The 19063-nt window shown below is 40.2% G+C and overlaps 1 protein-coding gene across 2 annotated transcripts in view; it reads right to left on the bottom strand.

Moving 5' to 3' along the window:
• Positions 1-19063, bottom strand: part of STARD13 (StAR related lipid transfer domain containing 13) — a 513277-nt gene that overhangs the window by 249558 nt on the left and 244656 nt on the right. The window contains exon 5 of one of the 2 annotated variants that reach the window (XM_046028279.1): positions 6925-6981. The exons of the other annotated variant lie outside the window; for it this stretch is intronic. Within the exon in view, the coding sequence (XP_045884235.1) occupies positions 6925-6981 (57 nt within the window). The remainder of the gene's footprint in view (positions 1-6924; positions 6982-19063) is intronic. 2 annotated transcript variants of the gene reach the window in all.

A 19063-nucleotide genomic window follows, 5' to 3' on the forward strand; every position in this document is an offset into this window, starting at 1 on the left:
GCAACAGAGAAGAAAAGATGGAAACTGTCACTTCCCAAAGGTGAGCAGCTGTTTTAAAAAAAGGAAGGACAATGACTTTTTTTTTTAAACTAGTAAAAACAACAATAAAACTTCAAGTATTAAAAGCCATTCTTTATGGTTTAATATCCATATGCTTCATTCTTGAGTGGGGTATTGTTAAATTCACTTCAACCTGTTCTATGTCTGCTTTTATCTTGGTGGGAAAATATCCCAAGATAAAATGGCAATGACCTACTTATCTGATATGCCTTTACCTTACTGTATAATGTAAACTAGTTAGAGAAGATTCAGGGGAAAACTCAGTTGTGACTCACAGTGTTTTTATCTTGCCCGAATCAAAGATTCCATTGGAATGTGATAAGTATTTCAAATTGAATTACATTTAAGAGGGTTTGATGTTTTATGCAAAAGTAAGAATTTAGTAATCTCTCTGACTGCGAGTTGTCTCTAACTAATGCATGCGGATTTAGATCTGTCATGTTCAGATATATGGCCACTGGGAAAAAGGGCCCAGAGGACCCAGTAGCTGTAGAACTCTCCTCCCCTTTCTGATAACAGGGTTTGCGATTTCCTTCCCCTTCCTCCTTCTATCACTATTGTTTGGTACTGCCTATGTCCCCAGTCTCTCCTCCTACTTCAAACACTTCTTATCTTAAGGGTGTGAACCCTATGAGTAATCCCTCTCCCCACTTCCTCAAGGCACCCCTCTACCAACTCTTCTGGATATGCCCCAAGCCGAGTAACATCTAACCATCCCCTTCTCCCATTCTGGCCCAGCATCTAATATAGAAAAGCTCTTTCAGTGGAAGGTTATTGCAGTGGAAGGTTATTTCTACAAAATGCAGATCAAACTTATGCCAGCCTTCTTTGTACTCAGATACCATAATTTGGATTCATTCACTCACTCACTCACTCACTCAAAAATAGTTTACATCCTATATTCCAGACACCATGTTGGGCACATGATACAATGGTATTGTGCAAAATTCCATCTTTCCTTACTAACTTTTAAAAATAGAGAGAAATAATGAGGACTTAGAAGGGAATGATTTTATGTAAGTTTCCTCCTTACCATTATTAGCAAGAGAAAATCAACAACAACAAAAAGGTTTGAGAAGCTCCACTTTAGTAAACATTTGCTGACCCTCTACTATGTCCTGGCTCTGTGTGTGATGCCGGAGTTGGCAGTGTAGGTACAAAGACCCTGGACCCTGTGCCATGAACAGTCTCCCACAAAAGTGCAGACAAGAAAAAAATTGAGACGAAGAGCCATCCTGAACCGAAAGAAGGGGGTGGCTGTGGACATGATGGCAGGTCAACTAATCCCAGGGTTGAGAGAGGCGTTATGAGGAGGCAGCCTAACACTTAATGTGTCTTCCAAGGACTTCCACAGGCAGGAGTTTCCAGCTTCCGACTTCGGGGCCTTCTGGGAGGCCTTCCGTGTTCGAGACACCATCCCATTCCAACCTTTCCCATCACCACAAAACATCCCCTCCTGGAATCTCTGACCAAGACAATGAAAGCCACCAGAAACCAAGAGCCAGAGTACGGCTTGGGAAGTCAGTAAGCCTGCTGGAGTTGGCAAATAAGAATGCAGGCTTCCCAGTTAAATTTGAATTTCAGATAAACAACAAATCATTTTTTAGTCGAAGTATGTTCCATGCAATATTTGTAATTGTGTGGTTCTGTATTTATCTGACAACCTTTCAAGTGAGATAATATCTTAATTTCTATTTAGTCTCATTGGGCATCTCAGACACCAGTTCGGAAGTACTTTCTCCCACTTGTGGTTCTCAGCTTTCAAAGCATTGAGACATTCAACAGTGGCCTCTGTAGGTGTTTGTTTTGTGTGCTGACACAGCTGAAAGCCTACCTACTTCTCCATCTTCACAGCCAAACTAAATTTGGTCTTTTCCATGAAAATGGTTATTTCCCTTACTGAGATTTTCTCCCTTCAAATGTCTTGAAAATTGTCAACTTTATTCCATTTAAGTGCAGCTTATGGTGGCTACCAAAAAATATATAAAATGTAAATATATACCAAAAAATATATAAATGACCCCTCCCAAAAAAGCCCCCAAACTTGCATGTAAGTCAAGAAACTTTCCCCTCCCTCCCTCCTTCTTTCCCTCCCTCCCTTCCTTCAGATTTTATTTATTTATTTATTTATTTATTTGAGAGAGAGAGCGTGAGCTGGGGGAGGAGAGAGGGAGAGGGAGGAGCAGACTCAAAGCTGAACGCAGCGCCCAACATGGGCCTCCATCCTGCAACCCTGAGATCACGACCTGAACGGAAATCAAAAGTCTGACGCATAACCAACTGAACCACCCAGGTACCCCAAGAGCCTTTTCTAATGAATACTAATTTTTAGCTGTCTTGAACAAGGTTGGGAAACAGATCTAGTAGTTCAAGACAAACTGAACATAGCCTGGGAATATAAATGTCTTCCAATGAACGACCACTTGTTTTAGGCTTGTAAACTAAGAAGTATCTGAAAGGCCCCTTTCTCTTTGTTTAAAGAACGTGTGTCTATGTTCATACCCATAGACATACATTGTATATATTTTAAGTAAAGTTTGTTCTGAAGGCAGTTGGAAGAAAAAAATTGTTTTTTTCTTGTTTTGGAAGCTACATATCATTAATGAATAGAGAATCCTCGGTTTTAGTACACAGCTGGTCCTCAGTAAATATTTGTCAAGTAACTCCAGAAATATCAATAGATTCATAATCTTTTAAATTCTCCAGATACTTCTGATTTTATACTCAAAAGATAAACTATGATGATAGCTGAGATGACTACAAATGAATGTAAGCTGCAGGATAATGTACTAAGCAGATTGCTCATGGCCTTTATCTTTATCTTTTCTAGACTAGCTCTCTGTCACTTTCTAGAACAAGTTACAGCTTCTCTGCATCTCACCTGTAAAATGGGGAAAACAATGTACTTTACTTCACCGGACTGTTGTGAATACTAAATAAGGCCATATTTATAAAGCATTTAGAACAGGAACCTCTAACTACCTATCACTAGGAGCTCTTGTACAGTAATTGGTTATATTTACTACTTTTAATACTTCTAGAAGAGGAAATTAGTTTTGTATTTAGGAACCAATTGTGTTGAATCTTGGCTCCATCTTTCATTCTTAGCTGAGTTTGGGGAATAGGAGACACTGATTGCATAGCACAATTAGCTTCAGAAAGACAGCAAGAAATTAATATACAGTATAATTTGCTAATTTAATTAATTAATAAGTTAGTTAAATACAGAAAAATTTGCTAATACTTAGGCTGAATTTTAATCTTGCCATACTCTTTGCATGTTCATCTGGATTTGGGCAGTAGGGAATAGTTTGACACATTAGTCTCAGCAACAGGAAATTAACATACAGAGACAACTTCCTAGTACCATTTTTTTTTTTTAATGTCCTAGGATTTCTTTTAATGTTTAGTTATAATGTAAGAGATTACCCGGGTTTTTGCATAGCATTCATATGCAGGACCAAATGAGCCCTTCTGAATGTTGCCCTGCTTTAATTCAGTACATTTTCTTTCCTTTTTTTTTTAAAGATTTTTATTTATTTATTTGACACACCGAGATCACAAGTAGGCAGAGAAGCAGGCAGAGAGAGAGAGGAGGAAGCAGGCTCCCTGCTGAGCAGAGAGCCCAATGCGGGGCTGGATCCCAGAACCCTGGGATCATGACCTGAGCCGAAGGCAGAGGCTTTAACCCACTGAGCCACCCAGGCGCCCCTTTTTTAAATATTTTATTTATTTACTTGAAAGAGACAGAGAGCGCACAAGCAGGGGGAAGGGTAGAGGTAGAAGTAGACTCCCCGCCAAGCAGTGAGCCCGATGTGGGACTCAGTCCAGGACCCCGGGATCATGAACTGAGCCGAAGGCAGATGCTTAACCAACTGAGCCACTTAGGCACCCAATTCAGTACATTTTAACTAAAGTGTTAATAATTAGTTTCCTCTAAAATCTGTCTCAAAGTTTAGGATCAATTGGTGCCATCTTTAAATAAACTGGTATAAAACATATTAACATAACTCCAAATAGGAGGAAAGACATTAACTCTCAGTTCTTTCTTTCTTCATTGTCAACACTGCTACCCTTGCAGCAAAGAGGAATTCTGTAAGGCTAAGTCTTGTCTATTTTCATCTTCACTAGCACCCGAAAGCATACTGTACAGAAAAGATCAGCTTTTTTTCTTTCCGCATCTGCTTTGCTTAAGCATCTGTTAATACTATATCCTTTCTAAAAAACTGTTAAGGGAAAGCCTATGTTCGAACCCTCAGTCTTTGTATGTAGGTATCACCCATTCTGGATATCAACCATATCAGGATTTCACACTGGATAGCATTTTGTTACCTTGTCAAAAATTCTTACTATTTTAGCATTCTTCTTTCAGTAGTAAGGTTAGGACAAGAAAATTTTCAGTGTTTAATAAAGGAACAACTTGTTGATTACATCAATACACATGGTTTACTCTAATTAAAAAGGTGAGAATTAATATAGTGCTTATCAGAAGGATTAACTGAAGGAAGATGATACATAATAGTGAGGACACTGAGCTATGATGCCTCCCAGTCCCTGAGTCTCACCCTAGCGCTGCCCTTAGTGAGCTATATAATATTAGGTCAGTCCCTTAACATCGCTGGGTTTCATTTACTTCAATTGTAAAGTGAGAGAAACACAGCAGGTACCCTCTGAGATCCCTTTTCTCAAACTATACATGTTCATTTTTCAGGTACATGTTTGATACTCAACACATGAACTTCTCCTTTTCAACCTAAGTTGTTTGTATAATACCTATTTTTGTTGTTGTTGTTTTCCAGAACTGAAACTAGGAAAAGGTGGTCACAAAATGGATTTGTTGAACTGCCAACAAATTTAAGGCTCAAAGAGCCTTGAAACAATAGATCTTGTCTCAGAAACACCTGTCACACTTTAGACTTGAGTTAGAATTAATCAAAGTCAGAAAGGTCCATATATTCCTGGCTTTGACTCTCTATTCCTGTTAGCTTCTTTCAATGTAAACAATCAGACAAATCACTTCAGAGCACGGGTAAGTGAATGAGTCAAGAACAGTCGGGGGGCGGGGGGGGGGGATGTTTAAAGGATTAAATTAAGCAGTTGGGGGAAATGTGTAACCTTTACATATCTGAGAGGACACAAAATTTGTTCCAAATGGATCATTCATCACAAAGTCAGGGGTTGAGTAAACAGAGAAAATAGAGAGTTATAATGAAAGCTAGGTATGACGCTGGTTAAGTACCCACACATACCCTTTAAATACATTTACATATGTGCACGAATGGGCCATTATTAGCTCTCATTTATGATAATCCAGTAGAGATCTTGTCATTGAACTACAGTTGTTCAGCAGTAATGTTTTGCACCAGAAATACTAAGTGCTTGACTCATGCCTTTGAAGTTGTTTTGTAATTCAGAATAAAAATGATCCCAGGAAGGCAATCTCTTCTGCCTTCTAAATGGCTTTCTCTTGCTTGACCTTTTATTGTAAAAAATCAACTAACTCTTTGTTGGGAGGCTGTGTTAATTACTCAAAGAAGTTTTATGTAACCCTTTCAAATGTGAACCAACCAGAACAATCAGAATTTCCATTAAGCTGTCTACAGAGGGCACATGATCATAGCACTACACAACTAAAGTGACTCTATAACCTAAAGATAATTTGTGGTAGAAAGTTTTTCAACTAAAAATTAATCACAGAGCAGAAAGACCAGAATGCGAGGAAGTAAGATAATCAGAATTATTAATAGAGCTATTGTTAGTAGCTTTCTTGGCTTATAAATTAGCCAGGTAACGCAGTTCAGAAATCATGAAGAACTGATTATCTCTTTCATTTTACCATCCTACAAATATCCACTAGCTTTTTTTATTCACTACTGTCATATTAATGATGTATCTGGTTCCAGCAAGACCAACAGGAGTCACGGTTCAGGGAACATTCAGAATTTTTATAAACATCTTTACTTCCCTGAAAATTCATTCTTTCAGAGTTTCTTTCTATTTCCCATCTGTCTTTGATCATGGGACAGCCCCTAGCCAAACATAAGAATTCAGACTTTCATCTGATTGTCCCACAAATAATTTCTCATCTCTTCTTGTCATACAAGAGCAATTAACTTTCAAAACCTCCCTGTGGAAGTTGTCAAAATTCTAAATCTAGGGACGGTAATGGCTAATTTTCAGTATAGTGTTCTGAAGCCTTCTTTATATATCTTAGCAGAGTTTAATCCTGAAAATGTTCACAATTATATTTGAAGTTCCTCAATCCCATTGGATTTGTCCCAAATAACTTTAAAGCAAAGTTAATTTTTTAATGGATTTTTAATTAATTTATTTTTTCAGCGTAACAGTATTCATTGTTTTTGCACAACACCCAGTGTAAAGCAAAGTTAATTTATACTTAGATTTTATCATAAATTTAAGGTGATAAATCATTAATTAAGCATCATTTAATAACTCAATTAAATTGAAAATACAAATATTGACCAGATACCACTTGAAGACACTATAGTAGGGATATAGAAAAGTTCCTATATCAAAGGACACTAACAACAGAGTGAAGAGGCAACATACATAGTGGGGAAAATATGTGCAAATCACATATCTGATAAGGTGTTAATACCCAGAATATACATAGCAACCTACAACTCAACACAACAACAAAAAACAAAGAACCTGATTGAAAATGGGCAAAAGACTTGAACAGACATTTCTCCAAAGAAGAAATCCAAATGGCCAATAAGCACATGGAAAGATGGTTAACATCACTAATCATTAGGGAAATGCAAATCAAAACCACAATGACATACCATCTCATAACCATTCTATTCAAATGGCTAGTACAAAACAAAACAAAACAAAACTCACCCAACGCAGGAAAAAACAAGTGTTCGTGAAGATGTAGAAAACTGGAATTCTTGTGCACTGTTGATAGGAATATAAAATAGCACAGCTGTTATGGAAAATAGTATGGAGGTTCCTCAAAAAATTAAGAGTAGAATTACCATATGACCCAGCAATTTTCACTTTTGGGTGTACACCCAACTGAAGCAGGGACTCAGACAGATATTTGTATACCCACGTCCATAGCAGTATTATTCACAATAGTCAAAAAGTTGAAGCAACTCAATGCCTATTGACGGATGAATGGATAAAGAAATAGCAGTATGTATGTACAATGGAATATTATATAGCCTTAAAAAGGAAGAAAATTCTGGGTACATGCTGCGACATAGATAAACTCTGAAGATATCATACTAAGTGAAATAAGCCAAGCACAAAAGGACAAATACTGTATAATTCTATATAAATGCAGTATGTAGAGTAGTCGAATTTGGAGACGGAAAGTAGAATGGTGGTTTCCATGGTTTATAGGGAGAGAAGAATGAGAAGCTGATATTTAATGGGTATAAGTTTCAGCTTGAAACATAAAAAAACTTCTGGAGGTGGAGAGTGATGGTTGTGCAATGAATGCATTTAAATGCCATAGAACTTTATGCTTAAAAATGGTTACAACTGTAAATTTTATGATATATATCTTTTACCACAAGAAAGAAAAAGTCCCTGCTTACATTGGGCTTATCATATAGTGGGAATGCAGATGTATGGAACTTAGTAACTGTAACATAAGATAAGTGAGACAGTAGCAAGAATAGAAGTGAAACACTATGGTATGTTCACAGAATGCAAAGATAATAGTTGTTTCAGTAAAGGTTTTGTAAGGTATCTAGTGGCTGATATCTACATTTGGAAGATTAATACAATTCCAATGAGGAGAGAAGGTGTGAGAGAGAAGGTACTCTATAAAAAGAGATTAGTGTGAACAAAGCATGGAAGTAAAATTTGAGGAGTGTGATTCCTCCCAGTTAGTTTAAAGTTAGAGCAGTGTTTCTCAAACTTTAATGTGTATACAGATTGCTCAGGAATCCTGCCAAAATGTAGATTCTGATTCTACAGGTCTAATGGTAGGGTCCAAAAGTCTTTAGTTCTAATAAGCTCCCGGGGGATGCCAATACTGTTTTGCATGGCTCAGGTCTCCAACATGTATGCCTATGAATGTAGATTAGTTCAAGGTTGAGAACTTTGAAAACCAGAAGTCTGCATTTACTTCAGAGCTAACAGAGAGCTGATGGAACTCTTCTGGGAAGGGATATCATATTATTGTAGCTGATCCTTAGGAAGATTAATCTGGCAGCCTGGAAATAGAATGGGCAAAGACAGACACTGCAGAGGCTGTTTTGGGATCAACAAGTCAAGAGGCTATCAGTAGCTGGGCTGAATGTGGAGAGGATTGAAACAGGCAAGTGAGAGATTGAGGGTGCAAAGGGGAGACCAAACCAAGGGAAAGCTCAAAAGCAGACAAGATATATGTCTTGGCAGCAGATCTGTAGGGGGACATAGGAGGAGGAAAAAGGAAAAAAAAAAAAAAAAAAAAAAGCTGATGGTTTGACTAAGCAGTCAACCAGGTTTTCCCAAGACTTTCCAAATTTAAGACTATTCTCCCAGGATAATAATAGTGCCCCTTTCACACTAAAAATTAACAGTGCTTCATTTCACCCAGTGCAGGTGATAAATAATATGGTCACCCAAGCTTTAAGCACAGGTGACTACCAGGATATACAGGAGAGTAAGGCTGGTTTGAAATGGGTACAGATGGGGTGATATTCATTCATTCATTCATTCATTCATTCATTCATTCAACATCTACCAAATGTCAGTTACACGCCAGGCTTTAAGTGCTGAACATATCTAAGTTTAAGGAAAAAATGACAACAACCAAAAGGGCTGTCCTAATAGAGTTTATGACATAGAGGAAACTTCCATGTTCCAGAAGTGGGGGTTGAGGAGGAGATGGAAAGGAAGCAAGTTGCCAGCAAGGTGCTAGCAAGACTTCTTGCTGCAGGCAATATCACACAGAATCAAGAATGGGGGATTCTAATTCAAAAGGCAGGTGGGTGCAGGGTTAGATTAGATTTGGTCTTTATGGAGGATAAAGCTTTGAAAGCAGGTGAGATGCTTTCCCTGATGTAGAGATCGGAGCCAGTGCCTGCACTTAGGCAACACAGGGAGGAGTCCATGAACCCATGAAGTTTCAGAGTTGTAGAGGAAGTCCCAAGGTACTGTTCTGTGATGGAAGCCAGGCAACTAGGGAGGTCATGGGCCCTCCAGGAAGCAACACCAAATGTTGCTGAAAGGCCAAGGATACAGGTTCAGGACAAGTGGCCACTGTGAGGAAGGGGCTGTGAGCTTTGGGAAACAATGCACTGTGCTGTGGGGAGTTGCCCGGTAAGACGCTATGTGTTATTCTGCATATGAGAAAAAGTACTGAGACTCCTAAGGGGTTCAGCTTATTCTTAGATGATAATTTGCTGTAAGACGCTATGTGTTATTCTGCATATGAGAAAAAGTACTGAGACTCCTAAGGGGTTCAGCTTATTCTTAGATGATAATTTGCTGCCATGACTTATTTCTCATTGCCACTTTTTTATTGTTAATAACAACAACCTTTTGGTAGTTGTTATTCCTGAAGATTTGGAACAAAATAAAGCAAAAGCTGTAAGCATCTCAATTTTCATCAATAACTAGTGCAGAATCTTTCTCAAAAGATTATTCTGGGAATGGGTTATAAATAGCACTTCAGCATTAAAGATTTAAGGTAGCAAACAAGAAACATTTTCTGGTAAAAACATTTAATTTTACTTTATGTCTTCTTTCTGACATGAGGGGAAATTTGGGGAGAAAGACTGAAGCCAGAAGTATGTGTGTGAGCTTAAGGACCGCAAGTAAAAAATACTGGGCTTTCTCTGAAAGGTAAAAATAAAGTTATCTATCCAGAATTGTCAGTACTAAGGCTCTTAGTATGCATATTAATTCCAGTAATTCTACATGACAACAGAAAAAAATGTTACATTAGCCTCCTGGGGTTACATGAAATCTTAACAAAGGATTTAAATCACTCTCACTATGAGCCTTATGCTAGCCTCCTCCCCACCCTCCACCTCACTTAAAGAAGATGAGAATAAATCCTACTTTTTGGGAAGACTCTACAATATCCATGAATAATCCATATCAGAATTGAAAATCCTAACTTAGAGCAGGAAAGTATGTGATTACTTTCCATGATTATCACGTAAGTCTTTTTTTTCCCTTCTGGTCCTGAACCCAGGGGATAGGGCTGGGGGTAGTTTTTCTCCCCAGCACAGGAAACAGAAATTGATTGAATGGGTACATCAGTAATAACACATCTAAAACCCAAATGAACAAAATCCTGCTATTAAAACCAGTTCTCAATAGCCAATAAAACTCTGGTAGGAATGTTCGGTAAATTTCAGCGGCTAAATGACTATTTTTATAGTGCTGGAATAATGACAGTGTTGGTTATTGTTTGTTGAATGAATCAGTTAAACGAAGATTTATTTCAATGGGGGGGAAGCCAGTGTCTGGCTGTAGGTCTTGGGGGGTGGGTGACTTTCCTTGGCTATCATACTTGGAATTCATGGAGCATGTTAGCCAGTGGTGTCTGCGTGGAAGCGGGCAGTCTTACTAGGGGAATTTGCAGGGCAGCATGGCATTCCAAAGCCTCTACCCTCTAGTGCAGACCACCAGACGCAGCTTCCAGAACCAGACTGAGCTTCCACTGCTGCCATACTGGGAGCTCATCACCCTAAACATACCAAAAGCATGTCAACCTCCGTTCCTTCCACTTTACACCTGCCTAAATCTTACCTTCCAAGGCCCATCTGAAACTCCACCTCTTCTAAAATATCTTTACCCCCAGTGGTGGTTCTCAGGAATATTCATGCTCTGGAAATCTGTGCTTATTATTTAAAATGTGCATTTGATACTTGGTATAGCACTATATCCTCATATTTCCTCAGGTAACTCCTTTATTGACATGATCCTCATCTCTGATGTGACACTGAATAGAATTTAGACAGGTAGAGGGTTTCCCTCATATAGTACAGCACTTAATTGTTCCCTCACTGGGAAGGCTTGGGACAGACACTCTATATAATTAAAATAAATAGAATAGATGCAGAAATAGATATAAATATAAATATAGATAAGATTAAAGCAATAGCCCCAGAAGCAGACAATATGAACATCCTCTTTTCACAGATGACAAAGCAAAGGATAAAATGGTTCAGGTCACACAGCTGGTAAAGGGCTAGGATTGAAACCAAGCATTTTGATCCCAGAGTTCACACATTTTGTCACTTTGCTCTGACAGTCTTTACATCAGCAGGGGTAGCAGCCAGGAGTTGAGCAAGATTCAATTCCATTTAATTCAAGCACCATTTATTGGCCATTTACTAAATGCCAGGATCTATGCTAAGTGCTGAGAATGAAAAATGAATATGCTAAGATTCCTGTGCTCAAGGACAATGTTACCATATGACTCACAGAACAACTAATTTTAATACTTTGTAAGTGCAATAATAAATGCATGCAAAGACAGATGGGTTGTGCTCCTTGTCAGTGAGATTTTTTATAGTTTGACTTGTTTTATTTAAAATGTGGAGAATATCCTCATCACATATATGCATGCACACACAATTCAAGTTCATGCACTAAGTATCAATATTTCCTTTGTGTGCTGGATAGGTAAGACGGTATACAAACCGGTATACAAACCTGAGCACTGTCTCTATTTGTTATTCTTGGAGCAAGAAACTCAACCAGGGGAAGGCAAAAGGCAGGGAAGGGTTAGAGAAACAGATAAATAAGAATATAATGGTGAAAATGTTTTAACAGAAGAAAGAACAAAGGTCCCAGAGAAGATACTTGAGCTTGATTTTGAGGAACAAACAGACTCTTGACAAGCAAAAGTGGGGCCAGGGGTAGACGGAGATAATAGGCGGGTACCAAGGGCTTTCCAGCAGAGGGGAATATACAAGGTACAGTATGGAAAAGGAAGGTGTGTTCAGGAAAAAGGAGAAGTTCAGTGTGGCTAGAGCAGAAAGTACATACGCTGGGGGGAAAAGATGGAAGAAAAAATTGGACTGAGTCCAGACAGTGAATGGTTTTGTTTTTGTTTTTTTTAAAGATTTTATTTATTTATTTGACAGACAGAGATCACAAGTAGGCAGAGAGGCAGGCAGAGAGAGAAAGGAGGAAGCAGGCTCCCCGCTGAGCGGAGAGCCCGATGCGCGGGGCATGATCCCAAGACTCTGGGATCATGACCTGAGCCAAAGGCAGAGGCTTTAACCCACTGAGCCACCCAGGTGCCCCCAGACAGTGAATGGTCTTATCTGCTCAGCTCAGAACTGTAGATACAATTACAAAGCCAATGAAGTGGCAACAGATTCTAGAACCAAAAAATAGTAACGACTTTTTCCTAATTTTAGGTCATCTATATGAGTGGTATACAGTAAATATTTGGTTCTGAGGATTGTGTATTTCAAGGGCAAAAAAGGATTCTGCAAAAAAAATAAGTTTGGGAGATGCCAAATACTATATATATATATATATATATATATATATATATATATATATAAACTCCTTACAAGACTTTTACAATTTATATTACTATAAATATATTAAATACTTTCATCAGTTGGGCAGTAAAGAAGTGTGTTTAACTTTGTTTAACCCAGCCTCTGTTAAACTTTTAATTCATTAAACTTTTCTGATGTGCCCCTCCCACAGAATGCCTATTAAACACCTCAGAGTTGGCCTACGTTCATTCTTAATAAGGGTGTGACCCAGGACTGTCCCTCTACATAGGGATTACACATCTCTTCCTCAGAAAATCATTCACAAGGAAACACTCATGGAATTTTAGATTGTAATAAATTATAATTCCTCAATTACATGATATGAAGGATCTCCTTTTAGACTTCTTTACAGTGTATTCATTACTTTTTTGGAATATAGGAAATTAATTTCTCGCAGGGTTTTACACAATGATACACCAAAGTCAAAATACCATCCAGGAATTTCCCACAACTGTCCCCTCTATGGGGTTTATCCTCTCAGTTTCCAACAAAGAGAGAACAGACGTGTCTATGGCCACAGAGTACAGTAGTGGTCACATCCAACTCCACAAGCATGCAGATCATCCCAGCCCCTAGTGCAAATGCACAGACCCAAGGCCAGGCCGCACTGCAGAACCATAAAGGTGGCGTGTCACAGCTTATGGACACTAAGTTATGTGCATAGAATGTTCCTAGTGGAATTATCTGAAGTTCTAGGTTCTCTTGGGTAACTGTCCTGCATTTTCATTTTTATTTCTTCTGAGCAGGGCAGGTCTCAAGTTAAACGAATCTGGTTATGAAACGTGTGCCCTGCTCGCTGGTGTAGCTGGGCTTTCACAGAGCTGCCTCCTGCCCCTTCCACCTTCTCCTTCAACACCCTCTCTCCCGCAGGTAACTCTTCCTCAGGCCTCTGCTGAGATGTCGCTCCTCCTACCACCCTCCCCAGACTGGGAAGATCCATGCTGTCAACTCTTGGAATATCCTTTGTCTTTTCCTACTAAGCACTGACATCAGCTCTAATCTCAAGTGTATCTGGGTGGCTATTTGTTTATCGTTGGTCCTCTAGTAGACCATGCGTTCCAGGAGGGCAGGGGCTCTGTTTCTGTTCAGTGTCGTACTGCAGCATCTAGTACACAAGTGCTAAATACACATGGATGGAAGAACACCAAACATTCCTAATTTAAGAGAATGGAAACAGTGAGGCTCTTCGTGAATTGGCCATAGCCTAGACCTGATTTCTAGAATTTAGGCTCTTTTGGAAATTATAGAGAAATGTTATTCCACTGATAACAGTTTATTGATATAATCACTTTACTTTCCCAATTATAAAAACATATTAGTGGTGTGTCTGGGTGGCTCAGTCGGTTTTGTGTCCAACTCTTTGATTTTGGCTCAGGTCATGATCTCAGGACGGTAAGATAGAGCCCCACACCGGGCTCCACGCTCAGGGGGAGTGTCTGCTGGAGGTCGTCTCTCTTTTCCTCTCCCTCTGCCCCTCCCCACCTCACACTCCCTCTCTCACATAAATAAACAGATCTTTAAAGAAGCATTAGCTATTAATACTACTATTATATTTGCTGAAAAACTTAAAGTTACCTCTCTTTAATTTATTTCATGATGTCTAGCTCCTAGGGAGTATTTTCTCTTCATGTGATAGAATTCTTCACGTTGGCATTTATACACTTCAGATACTTTTGGCTTCGTGGTTTCTATTCACCACCACTTCACTACACTACACTACACGTGGTTTGTTCCTTCGATATGCTCCGTAGGTCATTCTCTCCTATTACTTTTATTATTCCTACGGATCTTTCCAAATCTCTTCCAATTTATTAATCCCTTTGCAGCACTGGAGCATTAAACCAAAGATAGTAATTCTGCATGTTTAGTTCCCAACAGATCTGCTCTGGGCTGGTGGGTGACAACGACGGGATTTTCCAATATAATCGTGAAAAAAAAAATCCCAGAAATCAAACTTCCAGAATATATTTAGATTCCTTCACAAGACACATACTATTTCTCCCATGTTCCAAAGAAATGCCATGTGGGTGGCGCTGTGCTTGCTCTGAGGTTGAGCTCCTGGGTAATGTCATACACCGAGAGGACTCTGGCAACCACCAGTGGACCCAGCACACCCGCCATTAGTGCTTCATTGAAAAACCAAACTTCACATCCTCTTTCTAGTTATCTTCCTCCCACTTGCCTGGTACCTTTGTCTTTTGTGAGCTTGTTTTCTTATCAGAGGATGACTTCCAGTGGTGGGGGGGATGCAGTTTGGGCAGCTAAATGTATACAGCAAGCAGCTCGTCCCAGGGCACACCATTAGGTATTAATTTGACCTGACAAATCAAGACAACACAGAGGCTGGAATTCAAACTTTGACTTTGTGCTTCTATTCAATATGTCACCTTAAGATAAATCAGCCCTGGAAGAGCAACATGGCTGGCTAACCCGGCTCTACAGCAAAGATCCTGAAGGCCTGAAGAACAGGGTCTTGCATGATGTGGTACAATCACAGACCATCTTCAGATGAAAGAATGGTGAGGTTGCCTTCATATAAAACACTTTGAATCTGACAGCAATAATTGCAACTAGATGACCCTTCCTCCAGCTTTAATCCTAGCTGTTTACCACTTTGTAATGATTACAGGGAAATACTTCTCTTCAGTTTTCTAAACCAATGGTTAGAGCATCATAGTGTTCTCAGCCCAACCAAGAATCAAGGAGGCAGACTGTTAAGCCAAATCACATAAAACCACTCGGCATGGCTCGTTAAACACTGACCAATCAATACTTTAAAGCTCCTTCCAAGTAGGCTGACTCCACTGGCCTGAGAGAGCAAATGTTTTGTTTTTGAAACAAATGACTTGATATTAATACACTGCAAAGAACTTTAAGAATCTACCAGTTAGGGGCGCCTGGGTGGCCCAGTGGGTTAGGCCTCTGCCTTCAGCTCAGGTCATGATCTCAGGGTCCTGGGATCGAGCCTCACGTCGGGCTCTCTGCTCAGCGGGGAGCCTGCTTCCTCCTCTCTCTCTGCCTGTCTCTCTGCCTACTTGTGATCTCTCTCTGTCAAATAAATAAATCTTTAAAAAAAAAAAAAAAGAATCTACCAGTTAGTACTATAGCACAGTAAGCCCATAAATAACAACAGTATAATAATAAGATTTAGCACAAAGATATATATTAAAATATCCTAAGCTGAATTGTAAAATAATAACTTGAAATATAAAGTATTGGAGCTATCCCAATGGACAGTCAATGATACTGTTGTCCACAGGGATGTAGTCCTCAAAATCTTTAATCCTTTCATCTCTTAGGGTACCCATATCTTATGTCTATCCGCAAAGATTGCTGTGCTTAGGTAAGAGGAAGTTAGTTAAAAATGCCCATAGCTCCATGTGAAGACCTAAAATAGTGAACTGTACCAGAGGGCCGGTGACTTACACATGGAACCAGAATGATGGTAGATAAGAGAGACTCAAAAAACCATATATAACCCTCTTTCCAAATCATGTCTGGCTTGATAACCGTTTCAGTTTCTTTGGTGCCCAAGTGTTCAATATGCCAGCAAATCCTGCATTTTTACTTTGGAAAAAGGAAAGGGATACATGTCTTGGATACTTCCACAGAGTAGAAAATTAGAAAAGTTCTGGAGATGAAAAAAGGGCAAAGGCTTACTTGGTATAGCTGTCCTGAGCTGTGAGTTCAAGAGCAAAATTCCTTTAAAAATTAAGAGAGCAGAACCCAAAGGAACTGGCAGTTGTGAGGACAAGAGTATTCACCTGAAATGGTCAAAAAATAAAAGCCAGAATTTTGACCTGGCTAAGAGCTGAGATAACAGTAAACAAGATGGGGGAACTGGACATAATTTCAAAAGTCTAATTTATGGTAAGTAATGTTTTGAGTCAAACCTAGTATTACGACTGAATTTGCAATTATTTTCTTGTACGCATTTATTAATTCATTCATCAGTTCATTATTTACTTCTGTTATAGTTATATCAGCTGAATTCAACCGCATGAAACAGAAAGCAGCTTCCCTTTCTTTTTCAGCATTTGTCCTTCAAACCCGCTGATAAGCCATTTCTTCCTCATTCTTCAGATGGAGATCACACAGCTGATTTAAAGTAATCTGGTCACCTTGGGTGACCAGAAGAACAATCTCATTTTAGCAACTGAAATATCCAGTCTACTGTGATTATAAAAAGGTTCCCATCTGATCCCAGATGAAAGCTTTTCAGTTTCCCAGCCTTGCTCTTCAGCCTTCCTTTTGCTCCCACCTCCCTCCCCCTCTCACCGAAACAGTCTAGCTTCCTCAGGGGTTGCAATGGGTGGAAGGGGCCTGAGGCTGGAACAACAGAAGGTCTCATATGCTAAACTAGCTGGTCAGATGAGATCCATATCCACGCCCTCTGGATGTAGCAGATTTCCAGTCCCGATCCTTTTCCACGAGGTCACATGCTGGATTTCTTTCTCAGTCCTGGACATCTGATGGCCTACCTATGCTGTCGTGATCAGTGCCCCCTGCAGGCAAGTCTCATGCTCACTTCCTGTGTAGGAGCCACATCTGGCCCAGGACAAGGGACCTGTGCCTGCCACCATCAGTGGGAGAGCAATTCTCTCCCAGGTCTCCCTCTTTTTGTTCTACCATTGTGGCAGGCAGTTCAAAGCACAGCCTTTTGCCTACTGACACCCACCCCCCTCCCCAAGAAAGGAATCAGGCACCATTTCTGGACCTTGAGAAAGTCCAGAGAGTATGGGTCAAGTTCTCCAGTCCCCTCATGCAGTGTGGCCCTAAGGAATCCCCTTCTTTGACTTAAAGTGAGAGAGAAACACATATTGACCACTCCACCAATCACAGAACTGCCTTCCTTACTCTTCTGTTTCAATCCTTTTAAAATTTTGAGGTGGATGATGTGCTGAGAACAAAACAGAATTTTGACTACCCTCTGCAAATCCTGCACAGTATCTTGTTTGGAATTAGGGCAAGGAGTGGAGGGTTTGGCACCTAATGTTTTGATCTCCATAGCAGGGAATCTCACCTGAAATTGACTAAAATGGTTCTACTGATCATGGGGTTATAATTGAGAATCATCTAGCTATTGCCCTGTTTTATGCCAGGTAGGAGCTGGAGAGTCAAAATGAAAAGACATGGTCACCTGCCGTGAGCTGGTCACAGTGGAGGTAACACTGCCCTCTTCAACCACATTCTGTGCTCAGATGGTCTTTGTTCTCTAAAGCACTTGAGTGTTTCCTGGGCTATGTGGGTGGAAAAGGGAAAAGTACAAGTGTGGGAGGCTGAGGGGGTGCATTTCTGTAAGGCTGGACCTGCTGCACAGAGTTTCTCATTCCCTACCAAGAGAAATGCCCAAATCAGGAGGTGAGCATAGCCAATAGAGTTGGAAGCCAAGGGCCAAGAAGCCTCAAAGGACATCTGTTGGGTTGCAGAAGTATAGAAACTGGAATCCAGTATCAAGGCTGGGTTCTGAGAACTACAGAATGAAACAAACGTAGCTGGGTTGAGAGTAAATGGGCAAAGATCAAGAGCAGTTGCCTAGAAGAGGCTATTGTTTGTGGCTTGCCTTCACTTGCTGGGGGAGGCACAGTACTGAAGTGGGTTAGCAGAGTTAAGGCTTGGCTATAACCACAGGGCTGCACCTGCAGGAGGAACTCCATGTGGGTTGAGAGGAGCTCTTCCTCCCATGTGGTTGTTGCCTGAAGTCTATAGAGGTGAGGCACAGGCTGAGCACCCCCAACAAGGGAAGCTGCTTAAGAAGATGCAGGAACTCTAATCCTATGGAAGGATTCCTGCTTTCCTCTTGGGTTATTTTAATTAAATTCTACCCTTTCTTCAGAACTCACCTAAGTTGTATCTCTTCTAGAACCTCATTGTGATGGCTGTTTCCTTTGAACTCTAAGAGGAGTTTGGAATCAGTAGCATGCTGCTCTGCCTTGTCGAATCATCCTTGTAGACACACCCTCTCCTCTGACTTGGTGAAGGACAGGACCTGAAAGAACCTACTTGGTCCCCTGCCCTGGAGCCTGGCAGCTGTGCCCATGTCAGACACTGGCAGGCTAAAATCTGCCAGAGCCTCTGACATTGGTCCTCATATTGTTAGCCTTATGGCAGACACTTAACATTGTGTCAGTTTTGCAGCTGGTGACTTTGGTGTCCTAAGCCCCCAGTACCTTACTGACTCTTCATGTTTTTGCCCCATATATCAGGCCTTCAGGGGGTAGAGATCTTGCTAAGATAATGCCTGATACATAAGGCAATGCCATATAATAGTATATAAGGAAGAATGACCACACTAGTCATACAATTCTGGGAGGAAAAGGGGTCCGTCTCTCCTGACTTGGGGCGCTATGGTAGAAGGAACTCTAGCAGACCAGGGCTGAGGAGCTTTCTGGTGAAGGAGGCAGAGAGATAAGCTGAGCCACGGCAGGCCTGGGTCATTCTCACCACATCCTCTCCATCACCTACCACCTTTAGCTCTTTATTTTCTTGTCATATGGTAATAAAATGGG

Source organism: Meles meles, chromosome 14, assembly GCF_922984935.1.
Source record: "Meles meles chromosome 14, mMelMel3.1 paternal haplotype, whole genome shotgun sequence".
Taxonomy (NCBI): Eukaryota; Metazoa; Chordata; class Mammalia; order Carnivora; family Mustelidae; genus Meles; species Meles meles.